The following is a 16,169-nucleotide window of genomic DNA, read 5'->3' as shown; positions in this document are numbered from 1 at the left end:
CTTAAGGGCAGTGTTTTCTCCTCACAGATGCTTCTCTCTGACAAACAAAGTGGCTGGGCAAGATGCATTTAAAACAACCTTTTAATTAAAAGTTACAAGGCCAACATTTAATGTTTCTGAATTGTGTGGCTTAAGAGATTGCAAGTACTAGGTTCAAGAGGTTTAAATTTTAAAATTGATTCCCCTGCTGTCTGGGTAGGAATGAGTTTGTTGATCCTTACTCCAGGACTTTCGATAAAACGAATGCTCTCGTGGGAAGGGCCACCATGGGTGGTGGTGGAAGCAGACACAATAGCAGAGTCTAAAGGGCTGTTACATAAGTATATGAATATTCAGGCAGTGACTGATTTCACATGATGATGACACAGATATCATGGGTGATAGACCTACTCCCGTGATGTACACCATGGACTGATGGACCTACTCCCGTGATATACACCATGGACTGATGGACCTACTCCTGTGATGTTCACCATGGACTGATGGACCTGCTCCCGTGATGTACACCATGGACTGATGGACCTACTCCCGTGATATACACCATGGACTAATGGACCTACTCCCGTGATGTACACCATGGACTGATGGACCTACTCCTGTGATGTACACCATGGACTGATGGACCTACTCCTGTGATGTACACCATGGACTGATGGACCTGCTACCGTGATATACACCATGGACTGATGGACCTACTCCCGTGATATACACCATGGACTGATAGACCTACTCCCGTGATGTACACCATGGACTGATAGACCTACTCCCGTGATATACACCATGGACTGATAGACCTACTCCCGTGATATACACCATGGACTGATGGACCTACTCCCGTGATGTTCACCATGGACTGATGGACCTGCTCCCGTGATGTACACCATGGACTGATGGACCTACTCCCGTGATATACACCATGGACTAATGGACCTACTCCCGTGATGTACACCATGGACTGATGGACCTACTCCTGTGATGTACACCATGGACTGATGGACCTACTCCTGTGATGTACACCATGGACTGATGGACCTGCTACCGTGATGTACACCATGGACTGATGGACCTACTCCCGTGATATACACCATGGACTGATAGACCTACTCCCGTGATGTACACCATGGACTGATAGACCTACTCCCGTGATATACACCATGGACTGATAGACCTACTCCCGTGATATACACCATGGACTGATGGACCTACTCCCGTGATGTACACCATGGACTGATGGACCTACTCCCGTGATGTACACCATGGACTGATGGATCTACTCCCGTGATGTACACCATGGACTGATGGACCTACTCCCGTGATGTACACCATGGACTGATGGACCTACTCCCGTGATATACACCATGGACTGATGGACCTACTCCCGTGATGTACACCATGGACTGATGGACCTACTCCCGTGATGTACACCATGGACTGATGGACCTACTCCCGTGATATACACCATGGACTGATAGACCTACTCCCGTGATGTACACCATGGACTGATGGACCTACTCCCGTGATGTACACCATGGACTGAAGGACCTAATCCTGTGATGTACACCATGGACTGATGGACCTACTCCCGTGATGTACACCATGGACTGATAGACCTACTCCCGTGATATACACCATGGACTGATGGACCTACTCCTGTGATGTACACCATGGACTGATGGACCTACTCCCGTGATATACACCATGGACTAATGGACCTACTCCCGTGATATACACCATGGACTGATGGACCTACTCCCGTGATATACACCATGGACTGATAGACCTACTCCCGTGATGTACACCATGGACTGATAGACCTACTCCCGTGATGTACACCATGGACTGATGGACCTACTCCCGTGATGTACACCATGGACTGATGGATCTACTCCCGTGATGTACACCATGGACTGATGGACCTACTCCCGTGATGTACACCATGGACTGATGGACCTACTCCCGTGATGTACACCATGGACTGATGGACCTACTCCCGTCATGTACACCATGGACTGATAGACCTGCTCCCGTGATGTACACCATGGGTGATGTATTGCTCTATATTCTACGTCTGGTTTCCAGCACGTGCAGATTTCCCCCCTTTTTGTATGACTTTATGTTCGGGTATCTCAACCGGGTGGAACCATACTGTGTGTATCCCAGCCAGGGGAAACAGATATTGCACATATCTCATCCAGGTTAATCCCATGTAAGCACAGGTAGAAGGTGTAAACTCCACACAAAGAACCAGCATCTCTGCAGTTGGGAGGTAATAGCTGTGCATCACCATTTCACTGTGTGTATCTTCCTCTGATACTGAGGAAAATTAATCAATCAGCATGTAGTTTGTCACTTAACACTGATGAGCAACTCAGTGACAAGCCCAAAGCTGCTGAACAATTCCCAACCAGTCCCCCCCTTCCAAGTTTACAATGATTTTGAAACTCAAGTTTTTTTCCCTGTGCTCTCCTCTCCGTATTAAGACCCCTGGCAGAGACATAAGTCCACAGATACCTCACAGGAGGTACCTGGTTATTTTTCACTGCCCATTTTCTAATCCCCCATCCCCCACTCAAAAAAGGAAATGCAGTTTGTGATGATTGAACCACTCAATAAAACTTTTCCGGAATTTTGAAGAGAACCACCATATGATCACTTTGGGTCATTAACAATGCACACTAATGTAGTACCTGTAACAGAGCAGAACACCCAGAAATAGTTCATAGAGCCATTATCAAACAAAGACCACCACTGGGCCTTACAGGGGCAGAAACTCTGATTAAGGAAATAAGCGTTAACAGTTTAACTGAGTTTGAAAGCTTTGCCCCTTGGGAGTATGAGGGCAGTCCCATCAATGACGTAGCAGTTAAACTTGGACTGCAGGTATCTCCAAGGATATAGGATAGAGAGAGTCCATGGAGATGAAAGAGAAAGGTCAGGAAAGGATTTTAAATGGAAGATGGAAAGTAATAAGAAATGTGCCTCACAAAGATGGATTCTCTCATTGATGGAGTCCATGGGCCAACGGGGGAATGGACAACGGTTGGTGTCCCAGTCGACAACCATTAATTCCACCACTCTGTGGCTTTGTACAGTGCAAACGTTCATTGAATACATTCACGTATGCCATTGGCAAAGCATTAAGCAGATCTTTATTACCCACAGTTTTAAAAACTTGATTTGAAACTGACTGTCATTAGATGGTCTAGTCCTTGGAACACTGTATATTTGAGCAATACTAAAGCAGCAATTTTCATTCAGTACATTGATTTGCAACTTCCTAACTTGCTGCCAGCCATCTATTTCTCTGCACTTAATTACTTTAATGAAGAATTAAGTCTGACAACATTAGCACCACATTCGGCTGAGGAATGGAATGAGTTTGTAACTGTATATTCCACTCTCTCCTGGGACAGACACACACCGAAACCATTTGAAGCATTTGAATTGTTTAACACAGGGGGTAGAAGAGGTGACTGACACATGGATTTCAGCTGAAGTATGAATGGAGTACATTGAATGTTTAGATTAAAGAGTATGGCACTCTCAGTCAGAGCAGATGGACCCAATGGTCTGCCTCGCAATTCTAGACTTAATGCACACTAACCTGTAATTCCTCATTCTGGTTCCTTTACCTTTCTCCCCAGTCCTGCAGAATAAAGGGTTCTCCACTGTTTAGACCACAAGAACCTGACAATGCAAATATACCAGTCCAGTCTATATGAAAACCAGCCTTACCTCCGCAGACTGTGCCAATATTTCCGGCTGTATCAGAAAAGCAGCCAACATAATCGAGGAACCTGCCATCATGGTCACTCCCTCCCCTGTTAAATGCCCATTGCCAAATCCCCTCCCCTAAGTCAGGCAGAAGATACAAAATTTAAGAACACAACGCCTTCCACCAGGCTCATGAACAGCTTCTCTCCTACTGTATTAAGATCCTCATACAGAACAAATTCTTGATCTTTCATTTTATCATGTCATGGCCCTACACTTTCTCTGTGATGTAACACCATCTCCATGCTATTGTGTTTCCTTTAGTTCTACTTCAATGTACTTATGCACACAAGGATCTTTCTGGATGGCACACTATAAGATTTTCACTGCATCTCAGTACATGCAAGAATAATTGGTCAACCACCAAAGCCAGTTATCCTGGAAATGTACTTTCAGTGACAGGTTTACAATGCACAAAACAGTTGATATCTGATGATTTTATCAATGAGAATGTTCTAATGCTCCACAAGTTCTTGCTACAATAACAATGTCAGAAACTTATGTACTGCTCTTGATCTTGATGCAGATTGCTGTCATAAAGCCCTCCTAATGCCAATTGTGACTGCTATTCCCATTGAGGAGAGCTGTTGCTGTAAAACACCAGAAAGACGTGCTGCTGCTATATTCACCAGAATAATGAGGGGCCTGTCAGGCTGCTCCAGCTTGGGACTAAAACGGACTGTTGAGGGCAAGGAGTTTAAGGGAGCTATGGGCAAGAGCATTTATGTTTATCTGTACAGATCCTCCCCAGGTTACAAATGCCTGAATTACGGACATCTGGTACACACAGACAACCGTTTGGGAGACCGGTGGGATGGATGTGCTGCTGCCACCTTCTACCAAGTGGGAACTTGACTAGCAACAATATTGTAGCATCTTGCAGAGAAATCTGAATAGTCAAGTTAAATGCCCTGACTTAACTACTCGTGGGTCACACAGGGACAGCTACAACTGCATGGAAAGTATCATCAACTCCGAGGAGCAGCCTGAGCAGCTTGGATTTTACAGCAGCTCCTAGTGCTCATTTCACAGATACTGAGGTGGATGTGTTTGCAATTCTTCAGTCCACAGGATGCACCTCACACCATATTTTATTCTATGGCACCTGCAACTGAATTAGACTAAAGCAAACTCTCTGCTGAGAAAATGCTCAGAAACTTGCACAAATCTCCACTGCACAATCCTGCATTGTCAAAATGGGGAAAACTGATTTGTTCTGAGTGCCCACAGTTTTCTTTGCCTTGTACTTTACCCATTTTGGCAACACTCAAAGCATCTGGGACAGTTACGTATGCCCTATAAGAGTTGTCCTGCAGCACTGCACCTCTTAAAGAGCATTGGTCACCAGTCTAAAAGCAAATAATCAGTCAGGGCAAAGATGAGAGATGGCCAAAATAAAAGAAACAAGTGCACATAATTTGTGGTTGTAATAAATTGCACAAAGACGAGTTTGGAGGTTGGAAATATGTTATATTTTTTGCAAATTAGCCCATCCCCCTGGTTAGTTTGCAATTTGCACATAACCTGGAAGGTGTCAATCAAACTGAATGGTGTGATTGAGCCAGTGGTGTTTGATGTCTGCAGTCTTTATATAATCTGCTTAGTCTGGATGGCAGCTGCTACTATAAAAGATCAACAGCAATCATATATAGAGAGAGCACAGAGGAGAGAAAGAGCACAGAAGATTGAAAGGAAACATAAAGAAAGAAAAAAGTGATTTTACCAATAACAAGGGGTAAAATTCCTCAACCACCAGGGGGTTGCTTCAAGGAGATGATCAGAATCAACACCAGCCTGACCACTATGCTGCCTGTCTTTGTTCTGTTGGTGCTGCAGACAGCCCCAGTGAGTGGAGTCTCCCACGACAGCATTAAGAACGCTATGCTTCACAAGCTTGGCCTAAGTGAAGTGCCACAAATGGAGAAGAGGGACCTTGAGAAGGTGGTGGTGCCGACACATCTCCGGAACAAGTACATGTCCATGCTAAAACGGCACAAGGAGAAGGAGAGGAAGCGGAGAGCCCTGCCCAGCCTGGCCGGCATCTTGCGAGAAATTACAGGTAATGCAGTTTTTAATTTGCTTTTGACTTTGAAACTAGAAATGCAATTATGTCCCTTCCTAGTGCTAACTTGTAATCTCTCTCTGCTGCCCCTTGCCTCAATCTCTCCAAACGTTGCACTGTGCTGGAATGTTGCAGTATAGGTAATGAAGGGAGATGCTCACTTCTCCCTATTGTCACCCGTGCCCCACAGACTAAATGTAGTTTTGAGTTACATGGACAGGCAGGGATTTTTTCCCCTGGAGTGTTGGAGACTGAGGGGAGGACCTTGTAGGTGTATAAAATCATGAGGAGCATTGATAGGGTGAAAATGCCCCACGTGGTTTTACACACCAGGGTTGGGGAATTCCTACGTGGAAAGCATGCAGCCAGAGTTCTCGAACCATCGTCACATGTGAGTTCTGAGGTTTACTGTGGTGGTATTCGGTTTATCATATTCTATCTTTTTCCCATTGTACTATCTCTATATTCTGATGCACAAAGCGGCCTTTCACTGTGTCTCTATACATGTGATAATAATAGACCAATGACCGATTATTTACCCACCACCCAGGCAATTATGTAATACAAAAGAGAATACATATTACAGTGGTACAGTCAGTGCAGGTGGACAAGTGAAGTGCAAAGCTGAAGTACAATCCCAACAGTTAATCGATATGCACTTAACAAAGTGCACTTCCAGTTTCTGTAACCTGTACATTTATTGCTGGCAACTGATCAACTCAAGAACTCCCCAGCTTCTTTAACGATTGGGGGAATTCAAAGATGACAAAGGCCGTAGTTTCACACTGTGCGAAGTACAGATAATTTAGTATTTTTTCCTCTGATACAAGTAACCAATGTACTCAAGATGGATAGGGAAGTTTAAAACCTTCCAACTAACCAGTTCTTTGTCCCCAGGCACAACCGAAGACGTGCTGTACTCGGGCCCCACCCGGCAGAGGCTGGTTTTCGACATGAAGGGGCTGATCCCGGACAACAGCGAGGTGACCATGGCAGAGCTCAAGCTCTTCAAGAAGGGCGTCCACAAGGGGGAGCTCCCACCCAGGAAACACAGCCCGCCAGTCAACAACGCCAGGGTCAGTGTGTACTGGGTCAAGACCCTGGCCGACGGCACCAACAGCACCTCACTCATAGACTCCAGGTAAGGGCAAGTCTAATGTTGGAATATAATCCAGGGATTTGCACAGCTGAGTCAAGACAATTTAAAAAATGTTAACATTGATCTTTCCCATAAGCTTTTCCCTCCCCAATCATTAATCAATAACAAACATTCAATAAATAATCACCACATTATTTAAACTGACAAATACAAGTTTGTTCTCAAGGCAATGAGCTTCACTTACAAAGCTAGCTGTGCAGGTAGACAAATAAAGTGCAAAGCTACAATCACCATTAAGGTTATTGTAAAACATATTGTTTTACTGATATCTGGTATAAACATACTGACTCCCATGATCATCTTTACACCCAGCTTGTGAAAAGGCCATTCCCTTTTCTCAGTTCCTTCGATTCTGCCACATCTGTCCCCAGGATGAGGATTTCCTTTCCAGGACATCAGATATGTCCTCCTCCTTCAAAGAATGGGGTTTTCCTTTCCTCACCATTTACACTGCAATCACCTGCATCTCCTCCTTTTCCTGAACATCCGTCCTCACCCTACCTTAACAGGGATAGAGTTCCTCTTGTCCTCACCTACCACCCCGTGAGCCTCTGCATCCAGCACATCGTTCCCTGCAACTTCCAACATCTTCAACAGGACCTGACCACCAAACGCATCTTTACCTCCCCCTCAGTTTCTGCTTTATGGAAAGACCACTCCCTTCCTGATTCCCTTGTCTGTTCATCCCTACCCACTAAGCTCCCTCCTGGTATTTAACTCTGCCAGTACAAGAGCTACATAAGCTCATTCACCTCCATTCAGGGCCCCAAACAGCGAGGCAACACTTCACCTGTGAATCTTTTGGGATTATCTACTATATCCAATGCTCCCAATGCAGCCTCCTTTGTAGAGGTGGGACCTAATGTACAATGGGGAATTGCTTTGTCAAACATCTTTGCTCCAGTTACAAAGAGCTAGATTTCACAGTGACCAACCATTTTAATTCCTATCCCTATTCCCATTCCAACACGTCTGCCCAAGGCCTCCTCCATTGCCACAATGAGGCTACTATCAGGTTTGAGCAGCAACACCTTATACAGTATTCTGTCTGGGTAGCCTCCAAAATGATGGCATGAACATCAATCTCTCCAACTTCTGGTAATTTGCCCCTCCCCCTTCCCTCTTTTCCAAGTTCCAACTCTGGTCCCGTTACTTCTCCTCACCTGCCTATCATTTTCCCCTGGTGCTCCTTCACTTCCCTTTCTCCAATGGTCCACACCCCTCTCCTATCAGATTCCTTCTTTCCCAACCCTTTAACTTTTTCGCCTCCCAGCTTCTTACTTCATGCTGTCTCCCCCACCCACCTGGTTTCACCTATCACCTTCCAGCTTGTATTCATTCCCCTCCTCTCACCACCTTATTCCAGCTTCTCCCCCCTTCCTTTCCAGTCCTGATGAAGGTTTTCAGCCCAAAATGTTGACTATTTAATTGTTGCTCTTGTCCAGCATCTGCAGAATCTCGAGTTTACTTTTAAAAATATAGCTGCTTTCACCTGTAAGCACTGCCATCTGTTGCTGACAAAGATCGGCTACAGCAGAAGACGCCTTATGGACTGATGTCTGGAGGGAAACTGGAGATTCTGCAGATACTGGAAATCCAGAGTACTGCACACACATAACACACAATCCTGCAGGAACTCAGCTAGGCAGGCAGCAGAATAAACAGTTTGAGACCCTACAGCAGGATTGTAAAGGAAAGAGGCAGAAGCGAGAATAAGATGATGCAGGGTGGGGAAGGAGTACAGGCAGGCAGGTGATAGGTGAGAAAGTGAGGGGAAGGTGGCTGGATGGATGGGGGGAGGGGAGAATGAAGAAAAGAGCTAACCTAACCCTCTCTGAGCACACTTGTCCTCCACTCTCACTCTCACCATACCAACTTCACTCAAACTTGCTGACAGGAAGGGGGGGTGGTTGTTTTAATCTGAACAGTGATCTCTATCTTGCTGAGGCCGGACAGCAGCTCTCATACATCTCCTCTTATTTACTCCTTGCACTAAACCCGACTAAGGAGTATCAGGTCATTGTTTCCCACACCGTCTCTGCCTCATCAACTCTGAAGATCTCCCATCAACTGCCACTGAGCTCACAGTTCCCTTACTTTTGCCTCCTACCCAAGATCCACAAACCTGATTGTCCAGTAAGGCTATTGTTTCAACCTGTTCTTGCTCCACTGAGCTTGTATCAGTATACCTCAACTCCATTTTAACCCTCTTGGCTCAGTCCTTTCCCACCTATATCCATGTCACTTCATCACTTCAGTCAGTTTCAGTTCCCCGGCCTGGATCACCTCATTTTCACTTTAGTCCCTATCAGAAAGGCCTCAAAGCACTCTGCTTCTGTCACAACAAGAAGACCTAACCAGTTCCCTCCACCTGGCTTAACTCTTCCAACTCCTCCCACTTTCTCCAAACCAATGGTATAGCCATGGGCAATCGCATTGGCCCCTGCTTTACCCTCCTTTTCATCACGTGGAACAGTCCATGCCCTCCAATTTTTTCTCTGTTACATTGATGACTGCATTAGTGCTGCTTCCTGGGTCCATGCTGAGCTCAACTTTGCCCCCAACTTCTACCCTGCCTTCAAATTTAGCTGCCCATCTCTTGACACTTCTCTCCCTTTCTGCTATCTCTGGCGACAGATCATCTACTGACATCTTTTACAAACCTACTTACTCAGTTATCTTGACTACCCCTTCCTACCCTGTGACTTGTAAAAATGCTATTTCCATTCTCAGTTCCTCAGTCTCTATCGTATCTTTTCTCAGGAGGCTTTTCATTCTAGAACATCTGCGATGTCCTTTTCTCCTCCCAAAGAATGGAGTTTCCCTTCCACTATGAGTGATGCTGCCCTTGCCTGCATTTCCTCCGATTTCCTGCATATCTACCTTCAGCCATCTTCCCGTCATAACAGGAATAGGGTTTCCCTTGTCCTTACCTACCATCCCACAAGCATCCATATCCAGCACATCATTCTCAGTAACTTCCACCATTTTCCATTGGCAACACATTTTGAGTTTGACTTCCCATTCTGAAATGTCTATCCATGGCCTCCTCGACTACCATGATGAGGCTAAATGGGTTGGAGAGCAGCACTTCACATTCTATCTGGTAGCCTCCAATCTGATGGCATGAACATTGTTTCTCCAACTCCCAGCAGTTTCTCCCCTCTCCTTTACCCGTCCTCATTCTGGTTACCCTCTCGCCCCTTCTCTTCTCACCTGCCAATCCCACTCTGGTTCCTATCCTCCTCCTCATTCTTCCATAGTCCACTCTCCTCTCCTATCAGATTCCTCCTTTCATCAGCCTTTACCTCTCCTATTTATCTTCCATCTTCTTACTTCACCCCTTCCCTACTTACCCTCCTTCCCCCTAACCTGATCTCACCTATCACCTGCCAGCTTGAATTACTTCCCCCATCTTCTTACCTTATTCTGGCTTCTGGCCCCTTCCTTTCCAAGGCAAAGTGTCAGCTGTTTACTCCCCATCCATAGACATTGACTGACTTGCTGAGTTCCACCAGCATTTTGTGTGTATAGGAAGGAAACATGTCAGTGTAGGACAAACTCCTTGGGTTTTATCTCTGGTAGACATTAGTTAAAAGAGGGCGTAAGCTGCCAGAGGTGGCGGTGGAAGTAAGGACAGTAACAACATTCAACATGTACCTAGATGAGCACTTGAATAAGCAGGTCAAAGGGTCATGGGATTAACACAAATATGATTGTAGAGGTAGGCGTGGACATGGTGGGCTGAAGACTTTGTCTCTATATGAGTCAGGTCCTAATTGATAATGTTTTTACAACAATCTTCAACTTCTATGGGCAATCACGATGAAAAGAGATTCCCATTCCAAATAAAACTAAATTTTAAAAAAAATATGGGACTATACTCTCTGGAATTCAGAAGATTGAGAGGGGATCTTATTAAAACATACAAAATTTTGAAAGGGATAGATCAGATAGAAGTAGGAAAGTTGTTTCCATTGGTAGGTGAGACTAGAACTAGGGGACATTGCCTCAAGATTCAGGGGAGAAGATTTAGGTTGGAGATGAGGAAAAACTGTTTTTCCCAAAGAGTGGTGAATCTGTGGAATTATTTGCCCAGGGAAGCAGTTGAGGCTTCTTCACTAAATATATTTAAGATACAGTTAGATAGGTTTTTACATAGTAGGGGAATTAAAGGTTGTGGGAAAAAGGCAAGCAGATGGAGCTGAGTTTACTGACAGATCAGTCATGATCTTATTGAATGGCGGGGCAGGCTCGATGGGCCGAATGGCCTACTCCTGCTTCTATTTCTTACATTCTTATGTTGAATTCTAAAATAACTCAGGGTGGGATTTTATCTCTAATAGAAGAGCTGGAGGAGCTCAGTGGGTCAGGCAGCATTAATGGAGGAAAATGGACAGTTGACATTTGGGGTAGAGATGACCCAAAACATTAACTTTCTGGGAGGATCTGGAGCTGAAACGTTGATTGCCCACTTCCATGCACAGATGCTGCCTGACCTGCTGAGTTCTTCCACCACTTTTTGTGTTGCTTCAGTCACTCTGGACAACACAACCTACTGTAACACCACTACACTAAATTTACTTTAGATGAAACTTCCAGCTTTAGTCCCTCTTCCAAAGGGCAGTTTATCACTGTGATGGTTATTCCCGGTCTCCCAGATGAGATCTCATCACAACATTTTATATATTTTAATGAGATCACTTCTTGTTTCAGTTCCAAACCACACAGGCCTCACCACATGTACTCTCCTCATGGGGGAGGCTATACACCACAGCAAAACAACAATCTGGTGTTGTGGAGTCCAGATGTTTCCCTCTAATTTCTGCTGTTCTCCGCAACCCACCACCCACCCACTTCCCTACTTCTATTGCATGTCGTAGGATGCACATAATAACATCCTGTCAATTGTACCCATCTGCACATACATGCCTGGAAATGTATAAATGTTAATAAAATAGAACAAAATATTCAAAAGTAAAATTTCATGTAGAAACTGACTTTTAAAATTATGTTTTCAATCTGCTTTTGAAACAGCAGCTCCACACAATGCATATTCTTCACAGCTGCCTTACAAGCAAAGATCTATGAGTTGCAGAGCACAGCAGCTGGAACCAACCCTGCCCTCAAGTTTAATAGAATAGGATTGCAATCAGCAGCAGTAAACCCAAGTAGTTTATTCGCTTCCACCCACAATGGAATCAGTGAAGGATACTTACAGTGGCACCCAGGATCAATTACCATGACTTTTAAGTCAAATCAGTATTAAAACTGAACCTTGATGGCACTTAAACACAATTTGCACACAGCAGGTTCAGGGGACACTATTTTAAAATAAACTCGAGAAAGACATCCTTTGAAGAAAACATGAGAACATGGGAGAACCTTATTCATTTGGCAAACTTATGACATGGAATCCAATCCCAAATGAATAGTGGGACCAGCTAAAATAAGAGCTCTTGGACACACACAAGGAAGAAAGTTGCAAGCCTGCAGTGAAAAGATGGCTTAGACTGAACGGTTGTTTCACATTTTGAAGAGCAAACCACCCAGCTTCTTATCCTATTGCTTAAGTTTAATTATCCATTTGCAACATCCTTAACAATTTTCCAAGAAAAATTGAGAGAAATAATTGACTATTACAGTTGGGGGGGGCGGTGAAGCAACAGTAAATCAGACATTGTATCCTTTGTTTCTCAGGTTCTTAAGGCAAATGGAGCTGACTCAGGAAGGCACCTGGAAAGACATGGTCAAAGGGACTGTTTCTATGATGCATAACTCTGTGACTACTCAACTTTATATAATAATGTACATCAAACATTGTTCGTAGTAACCATTCCAATTAGCACTGGTTCAGCACAATAACTTTAACTGTGCAAAAGGAAGAGGCAAATTAATCGACTAATGAACTTTCTGCCTTGCATCATTTGCCAGGTTGGTTCCTATCCTCGACTCTGGGTGGGAAAGCTTGGACGTCACACAGGCCGTGTACTACTGGATGAAGAATGCAGACACGCCCATGCACCTGGAAATCTGGATTGAGGCAGAGCGCATGGGCAGCTACGCAGCTGAATTGGCCAAACTGGTGCACTTCACCACTCAAAGCACTGCTGACCAAGTACTGAGCAAACCAGAATTAGTCCTCTATACTCTCAACCTTGAAGAATATGGGTATGTCTTTGTTATGGAACTTTTTCGGGCAATAGCCAATTTTGTCTCTCTCCCCACACAGCTTATTCTGATAATCAAAATTAATCATTAACTTTACTGCACTGAAATTAAACAGGCATAGTCTAACTTTACATCCTATGTTAAGCTATATAGTCATTGCCACAAAATAATTAAAATCTAATAGATAGGGCGCACAGTATTAACAAAGCTGCCACATTTTATTTTCAACATGGTAGAAACTCTTGTTTGTTACCACAATCAAAATAGAATCAGTTTTATTATCACTGACATACATCCTGAAATTTGTTTCAGGCAGCCAGTAGAGAGCAAGACAAAAGCAATTACTACAAACTCACAATAAGCTCTACTTCTGCCAAGTCACTTCAAAGTTAATTATTGAGACAGGAATTATGCCAACTTCCCATTTAACCAGGGGTCTACACACTGGAACACAGGGCTGAAAGTTATATTTGGAAGTACAGTGTTACCTCATCTCAGCTACAAGATGAATTAAAAGTCTTGCAGTTCTTATAAGAATGCGTGGAGTTTCCCTCTATCAGTTGACTGATAACACAATCAATTGATTGACATTTATCTTTTGAAACTCAACAGTGAAACTGAGTTTAAGAGATCAGGAATATTTATATTGGTCACAATTTCAGTTAACTGCATGGAACCACAATAGTATACAATTCTTGACACCTTTTTTTCCAGACTAGTTCAATCAAGTTTCATGAATAAAAACTTGGCCTTCCTGCTGACACCCTACAGAAAATTTAGACTGCACTCTTTTCAGATCATCAGTAGACAGCTAACTGCTGACTGGAAAGTTGCTTAATCTGCTCTCCTGCCATTTGTGAGAGCCTCTCTCTCAGGTCATTTACACGATCCTATGACATCTGCATATTGGTATTAAAAGGACATTTCTTCACGTCAGAAAAGAGTATGAAAAGCTGCTTTTGATTCAGTTAACTAGCCAAACTAATTTGTTGCATCGAAACAATTTTCCCCACTTAGCTTTTACTCGGTAACCAGTATTTGTGTTCTATCACATCCAGGAGCACTGGTGACTGTGGTGCAGAGAAAGGCAGGACATGCTGCAGGCAGGAGCACTTCATCAGCTTCCGGGACCTGCCGTGGACCCAGTACTGGATCATCGAGCCCCCTGGTTACCAGGCCTTTCGCTGCCTTGGGGGTTGCAAGCAGCCACGGTGGCCTTTTGATTATGGAGAGAGGAGCTGTGTGGGGGTGAAGAGCACTTCGCTGCCTGTGATGTACCTGATGAAGATGGGCAACTACACGGAGATCGAGGTGGCTGAGTTCCCCAACATGATCACCGAGAAGTGTGGCTGCACCACCAACAATGTCTCGGTCATATAGCAGCAACGTCAAAGAACTATACAACACCTGAAACCTATTTCTCTTAAATCTCCTATGAAAGCAGAAATGAAATTCAGAAAGCACTTTATGTAAATAGTGGGATTTGAAAATGTATATTTTTACTATTTTCTTTCTGTAAAAAAAATTACTATCAATGGCATCTATTGGCTGGAGTCAATTCCTTACGAAGTTATGTAAGGACGGGTGAGACAGGTAAAACTTTTAAGTAGTATTCTCATGCTATTGTCCAGAGTACATTCTTACATATACAATGGAATCAGCAATTGAGAGAGGGGCTAGAGAATCAGTCTGACTGCAAATAGGCAGAACTTGTATTAACATGACAACAATGACGAGAGTTGACAGATAGACAAAATGAGGAAGTATAGTGTGTGGAGAATTTTGGGTGAGGGGATGAACTGGAGGGCATGCATACAAGGTGAGAGGGAGAGTCCAAGGGAGATGGGCGAGGCAATATTTTTTTTAACTTCAGAAAGTAGTAGGTGTCTGGTATGAGCTACCAGCGGTAGTGGTGGAGGCAGATATGACAGTGGCATTTAAGAGGCTTTTGGATAAGCACATGAACATAGAGGGATATGGATCACTAACAGGCAAAAGAGATTGCGTTTAATTTGGCATCACGTCTGACACTGATTGTGGGCTGAAGGGCCTGTTTCTGTGCTGTTCTCACGTTCTAAGCTGGAGGAGAGCAGTAACAGACACAACTTCTACATTACTACCACTTAACTAGACAGGGTGAGGTCAGCTTCTGCATCACCAGGGCTCCAGGTTTGTTCTTCAAAGCACGTGGGATAAACCACATGGACCAGGGCTGAAGATCTGCTCAAAACAAAACAGAAATCAGGCCACAGCTAGTCCTAGCCCAAGGGCTTACAGTTTTAGTGGTACCCAGGTACTAGTCAGACCTATCAGGCAAGGGTCAGAGATCTAGACTCAGGTGGGATGTGACCATACCTGCTAGATGTCAATAAACTATCACTAAACAGGTTTCCTTCTTTGAAAGTGTTTTCTGAACACCATCAGGATAATACAAGTCCCTGCTCCATCTCAAATTGATAGTTTTATCTCGGTCTGAGCTCCTAGCTGTAACTGAAACAGAAATCATAATAAAAAGACAGTTACCTCAGATTCAGTGGTGCCTTTCCCTCTCCTGAAGGTTCCCACAATGGTGTAACATAACCTTAAGGATCATAACTGACCCATCCCGTCATCCACAGTCCAAATTCCTAGGAAACAGGTTAGAGTAGCATTCTATGGGAGTGTCAAGGAATTGCTGCAATGGTGTACACGTCTGGTTCACCTGCAACAATACACCACAGGCTCCCAAACTTGGACAGAGGTGGTATCATCAGAGGAGGAGTCTAGACTTTAACCAGCCCACTGCATTTGTACTAGCCAAGGGAGTGACAGAAAGATTTATCAAACAAATTCCTGGGATGCTGGGTCTTTCGTGTCATGAGAGACTGAGTAGATTAGATCTCTATTCTTTAAAGTTTCAGAGATGGGGAGGACATTTTGTGAAAATACACAAACTATAATATACAGTAAGGCTGTTTTCCATATCTGAAAACTAGAGGTCACTGTTTAGAAAACAAACCTAAT

The 16,169-nt window shown here is 44.1% G+C and overlaps 2 protein-coding genes across 3 annotated transcripts in view; one reads left to right on the top strand and one right to left on the bottom strand.

The window, feature by feature from the left end:
* Nucleotides 1–16,169, bottom strand: part of sde2 (SDE2 telomere maintenance homolog (S. pombe)) — a 48,675-nt gene that overhangs the window by 14,631 nt on the left and 17,875 nt on the right. The window contains exon 7 of one of the 2 annotated variants that reach the window (XR_009514450.1): nt 15,295–15,386. The exons of the other annotated variant lie outside the window; for it this stretch is intronic. The gene's annotated coding sequence lies outside the window, so the exon portion shown is untranslated. The remainder of the gene's footprint in view (nt 1–15,294; nt 15,387–16,169) is intronic. 2 annotated transcript variants of the gene reach the window in all.
* On the top strand, nt 5,440–15,288 carry LOC132401013 (left-right determination factor 2-like). Its single transcript, XM_059982727.1, has 5 exons — nt 5,440–5,841; nt 6,098–6,107; nt 6,734–6,977; nt 12,930–13,166; nt 14,225–15,288. The coding sequence occupies exons 1-5, from the start codon at nt 5,548–5,550 to the stop codon at nt 14,544–14,546; spliced, it is 1,107 nt and encodes a 368-aa protein (XP_059838710.1). The 5' UTR covers nt 5,440–5,547; the 3' UTR covers nt 14,547–15,288.

The sequence above is a fragment of the Hypanus sabinus genome, chromosome 10 (assembly GCF_030144855.1).
Source record: "Hypanus sabinus isolate sHypSab1 chromosome 10, sHypSab1.hap1, whole genome shotgun sequence".
Taxonomy (NCBI): Eukaryota; Metazoa; Chordata; class Chondrichthyes; order Myliobatiformes; family Dasyatidae; genus Hypanus; species Hypanus sabinus.
This window is presented reverse-complemented; position numbering and strand designations above follow the sequence as displayed.